The 5,681-nt window shown below is 39.9% G+C and overlaps 1 protein-coding gene across 1 annotated transcript in view; it reads left to right on the top strand.

Moving 5' to 3' along the window:
• Positions 1-5,681, top strand: part of LOC123976751 (H-2 class I histocompatibility antigen, Q9 alpha chain-like) — a 28,676-nt gene that overhangs the window by 3,250 nt on the left and 19,745 nt on the right. The window contains exons 2-5 of the mRNA XM_046059098.1: positions 470-736; positions 4,080-4,358; positions 4,467-4,760; positions 5,525-5,629. Coding sequence (XP_045915054.1) covers positions 470-736; positions 4,080-4,358; positions 4,467-4,760; positions 5,525-5,629 — 945 coding nt within the window. The remainder of the gene's footprint in view (positions 1-469; positions 737-4,079; positions 4,359-4,466; positions 4,761-5,524; positions 5,630-5,681) is intronic.

Genomic DNA, 5,681 nt, shown 5'->3' with positions numbered 1-5,681 from the left:
AAGCGCCTGCTTCATAGTTTAAGCTAATGATGAGTGTGTACAGGTGTGCTTTATACTCCTCCGGTTATTCCGTCACACCTTACCGTTCTAGCAACAAGTCAATAGGATTGGAGTGATTTCATTCACGTTCAGACCTGCTTCGCCTAGAGGTGTTCCCATAGTGTCGTAACCGACGCAGTGTCTCGTTCCCCTTCTCGGGGAACCAGGGTTACATACGTAACCCGAGACGTTCAGAGGTGATTTCAGATTTCAAACTAAACGATAATGAGGAGAGAAAGCTGCTAAAGAAGCATCCTGAAGAAATGACTCCACTAGCTGAAACTAAACTGGAGTTTCACTTCATGTTGAGATATCCAGCACTAGAAAACAACATGACGCCTATTACTGTTTTCTATCAATGAAACTCAGCTACTCGACTACAATATTGGTTTTGTTTGAATGAAATGAAATCATGAACTTTTTCTTACAGTGACTCACTCTTTGAAGTATTTCTACACTGCGTCTTCTGGAGTCCAAAACCTGCCAGAGTTTGTGGCTGTTGGGTTGGTTGATGAAGTTCAGATAATTCACTTTGACAGTAACACCAGGAGAGCAGAACCTAAACAGGACTGGATGAGCAGAGTCACAGCAGGAAAACCTGACTACTGGGAGAGGGAGACTCAGGTGTTGTTGAATAAACAGCAGGTCTTCAAAGGCAACATTGACATTGCAAAGCTGCGCTTCAACCAAATTAGAGGTTTGTTTATGTTTGACTTTCTACTGATAAAATGTTGTTTATATTTTCTTCATATAGCCTATTTTAGTAAACAGTGACATGTAGCACTAAGCAAGTTCAACACACTCTGAATATCTTTTCGTTATCTGGCTTCACTAACCCCAACAATTGGGATAGGGGTAAGTGGTCATACAAAGCTGGTTATGAACTTGGTAACTCATCCCAGCGTTTCCCAATCCAACCATTCACGTAAAAGAGGCCGTGTTAGCAGCAGATGACCAATCACAGACATGGAAAAGTCTACTGGCATAAGAGTGAACTGTGATATTAGACAAATAGACATAGTCTAAGTAACACAGCTGCAGTTGACATGCAGGAAGACAGAAAATCGGCGACAGTGTGAATGCCTAAATGAACAGGAGTAGTCTATATTAACGCAGTTTAGATTGATTTGATGTGTTCTGGCATCTATGAAAATATTAGCCCAATTCTTTCAGCTTGGCTGTATGTCAGCGTTTCCACATTAAAAGACTGGGGCACTGAATGAATGGTTGTTCCAACTCACGTTTAAGAACATTTCCTCACTACAAAAATCACATTAATTTATTTAACACACTCAAAAATCTTCCAAACATTTTTCTAAATAAACATAATAAAACAACGAAACGAAATGTGCTCAAATAGTGGTTGAAACACTGAATCTCAACACTTAGGCTACTGTAAACTCCCCACATTACCTGCCCCCACAGTCTCTGAAATAGTTACTAACCTAAAATAAATACATTTATATTAAACTTAAAAAGGTCTAGTGTGTAATATTTCTGAGGATTTATTGACAGAAATACAATATATAAGATACGTAACTATGTTTTTAGTGGTGTATAAAGATCTTACATAATGAACCTATATGTTTTTATTACCTTAGAATGAGTCATTTCTATCTACATAACTGCAGTTCCCCCTTACATGGACATCGCCATGTTTCTACAGTAGACTAGTGAATAAATAGCAGCAGAGAATATTGCACGTTAATTATTAAACAGATAAAATTGCACTAAAATAGATAATACTGAGGTCCAGTTTAAAAACTAACTAAGGGACGCTGTGTCAGGCACTTAGAGGGAGGAGTTATTAAGTTTGATGGCCACAGGCAGGAATGACTTCCTGTGGCGCTCTGTGGTGCATTTTGGGGGAATAAGTCTTTGACTGAAGGTGCTCCTGTGTTTGAGCAGCACGTCATGGAGTGGGTGGGAGACCGTGGGAGACAATGTCCAAGATGACGTAGTTTGGACAGCATCCTCCTCTCTGACACCACCGACAGAGAGTCCAGCTCCACCCCCACAATGTTACTGACCTTGCAGATCAGTTTGTTGAGTCTGTTAGAGTACAATGCTGTCCTTTCATCGCTTCCCAGGAAACTCAACAAACGTAACCTATTGACCTCAGGTACCAACGATGGTCGTTCAGTCTTGGCCACAGGTAGTCTTAACGACTGTAACGACTGTCGTCACAGCAACAAGGAACACTAACGAACCAGCGGTATCAATGACCCGGGCCAACGACCCCACTGAGGTTAAATAGCTGAGTTTCCCTGCCAGTCAGTCAGAACTGAAGAAGTCCTTTGGATGAGGGATGAAACGTCTTCCAGTATCTTCAACCAAGTCCAGTTGCCCTTGATTTTAACCTTCGTTGGATAACTATGACCTGGATGACTGAGAATCTTCATAGAAACCTCCATTTATTGTATTTCACCTATTTAACAAAGAATGATAGAGCTAAACTGAGCTTGGCATCGTTCTGCGACAAAGACTAAAACTACTACTAAAACTAATAAAAACTAAACTAAACTCGCAAATCCACATTAAAAACTAATTAAAACTAATTAGAATCAGCTTATTATTTGCCAGGTATGTGTACACATACAAGGAATTTGACTCTGGATTGTACAATACTGATGATGTGCTTACTTATACTATAATACAATAATACAGTAATAAAATAAAACACAGGCTACAGTATAGAGAACACATTTATACACACTATAAACAAAACAGACAGATTGAGACAATAGTGTCATAGTGCAATAACAGAGTGCAAAGGATGCAGGAGTAAATTATTATTATTACCATTATAAGATAAGAAAACTTTATTGCCTGTCATGACAGAAATTTGTCTTTGACAAGACAGGCTCAAAAGACATAAAAACACATAAAAATATTATTGTAATTATTATGTACATGTCGGTGCTGGAAGTGATATACAGGTACACATACACATACAAGCATACAAGTACACAGTGAGATGAGTGCAAAGAATGCTGGAATTAGTATTATGTGCGGTGTTATGTACATGAGGTAGGTGGATTTGGTATACAGTATATACAATATGACAATATGAACAGTATTAACTGCTCTAAAATAGAGAATAATGAATAAATAAATGATAAGTGGTAACCAGTAAAGAAGTGGCTGAACATAGGCAGAGTTACTGGGTCAGTTGTGCATCAGAATGCTGAAAATGAAATTGAAAACAAAAAGTCAAAACAATATAAAAATAAAAAGTAATGACATATCTATAATATGAACTATAATAACCTTGGTCAGTAGGTGGTGTAGGCCTATTTATTATCTCGAACATAACCTGCTCCGGATCAGGTTAGCCTTTAAGTTACCATGGCGATCTACCCCCGGTAAGAAGTGAACCACAGCCGTGGTAACCTACTGGAAACCCATGGTTATCTGTATGACCTCAAATCCTGCTTCATGGTATAGGCCCCTGGTGTTAACGTGCACACTCACACACACACCGTTCTTCATCTGTCTGTCAAGTTTTATTCTTGTAGATTGCCTGCTTTTCTTGGCTGAAACACAGTCAGACTCAACAGAAATACGGAGGCTCCTGGATGCTGCTGTACTATACTGATACAGAGTTTATTTCCATCCCATAATAACCAGCAGAGATCAATAACACTTTATCTCCACTAGATTAGATCAGAATAACTCTATAGGGTTCAACACAGTGAGATGGGTTAGAGAGCTCGATTTGGCTGTGAGGCTGACTCCGACCAGAGTTCACTCCGTGATAGAGTAAAAGTGGCGAGGGTCTAGTTTCATAAAGGCCAAAAATGTTGGTCTCTCTCTCTCTCTCTCTCTCTCTCTCTCTCTCTCTCTCTCTCAAGATGTCCACACACACTGTCCATATGCTGATTGGCAGTGATTGGCGTCCGTCGAGCCAATCACAGCAGGAGGTGTAGATCCTCTGTTCTGGTGTCTGTGGATCAGTGCGTCTCTGTGGTGAAGATGTGATATCAGCTGATGATAGATGAGCTGTGATCTCACTCTGTTTACTGATGTCTCTCTTTCAGGTGCACACGTTTTCCAGAACATATATGGCTGTGAGTGGGACGATGAGACTGGAGAGGTTAGAGGTTATGATCAGTTTGGTTATGATGGAGAAGACTTCATGGCATTTGACGTGAAGACAGAGACATGGATCGCTCCAACACCACAGGCTTTCATCACCAAACAAAAGGCTGATCACGACCAAACTTTGAAAGCACAAGACAAGAACTACCTGACCCGGATTTGCGTTGACTGGCTGAAGAAGTATTTGGACTATGGGAGGAGCTCTCTGCTGAGAACAGGTAGAATCACATGACCTGATGTAGTTTCATGGACACAAAAATGTTAATAAGCCTCATTTGTTTCTAAGCAGTAACATTACAATAACATCTCTCTTCCTCCGTCTCCAGAGCTTCCCTCAGTGTCTCTCCTCCAGAAGACTCCCTCCTCTCCAGTCAGCTGCCACGCTACAGGTTTCTACCCTGACAGAGCCACGATGTTCTGGAGGAAAGATGGAGAGGAGCTTCATGAGGACGTGGACCACGGAGAGATCCTCCCCAACAACGATGGATCCTTCCAGAGGAGTGTTGACCTGAAACCTCCAACTGGAGACTGGGAGAAGTACGAATGTGTGTTTCAGCTCGCTGGTGTGAAGAACGACATCGTCACCAAACTGGAGAAATCAAAGATCAGAACCAACCAAGGTAAGACCGGAATCAGATGTTTGTTCACTGTTTACTGACCTTTGATTATTACAGAAAAAATATTGTAATTTTAAAAAATTTTAAATCAGTGCAAACAGCTTTTTCTTCAGACCATGTGTAACCATATTAATGTGTAACCACAGCTCATTGATTATAGGTGCTGTATTGACTTCTGATCAATCTTAGAAGATGAGTAGATGAATTATTGAATAACTGGATGAATGTTTGTATCGATCAGTAAATCAGTCAGAATAAATTTTATTGGCTGAGATATGATTGTCAGCAGCTCTTATTGTCCCAAAAATCAACATTATGGGACAGAAACCAGCCAAGACACCTCCTACGGACACCCAGGGTTCCCACTGGTCCTTGAATTCGTTGAAAGCTTTTGGGGTGAACAAATCAAGGCCTTGAAAGTCAAAATGAAAGTTTGAGTGGGTCATTGAAAGTGCTTGAATTGCTTGAATTCAACTTACTTGAAAGTTTGCAAAAAAGCAAGGTCTTGAATGTTTTTGAATAGGTCATTGAAAGTCCTTGAATTTACTTTCCTTGAACGTTTGTGAAATAAATCATTTTTCGAATAGGTAATTTAAAGTGCTTAAATGTACTTTCCTTAAAAGTTTGTGAAAAAACTTAGACAATTGGAGATAAACATTAAATGAACAGCAGGACAAACAAACATATTCTGGTTGGCAGATGATGATCTTCTTCTCTAACCTGCTTCATCTGAACAGGTTGTGACTGTGTTTTGTTGTTTTCTGCAGGGAATCCCTCTGACATGACTGTCATCATCGTCATTGTTGCAGTGGTTGTTCTTGCTCTTGTCGCCATCGCTGTCATTGGATACTTCATTTACAAAAAGAACAAAGGTGAGAGACCAAAACAATAATGTACTTTTTTGATAAAGTCAGACATTTTTAA

This window comes from Micropterus dolomieu, linkage group LG09, assembly GCF_021292245.1.
Source record: "Micropterus dolomieu isolate WLL.071019.BEF.003 ecotype Adirondacks linkage group LG09, ASM2129224v1, whole genome shotgun sequence".
NCBI classification, from domain to species: domain Eukaryota; kingdom Metazoa; phylum Chordata; class Actinopteri; order Centrarchiformes; family Centrarchidae; genus Micropterus; species Micropterus dolomieu.
This window is presented reverse-complemented; position numbering and strand designations above follow the sequence as displayed.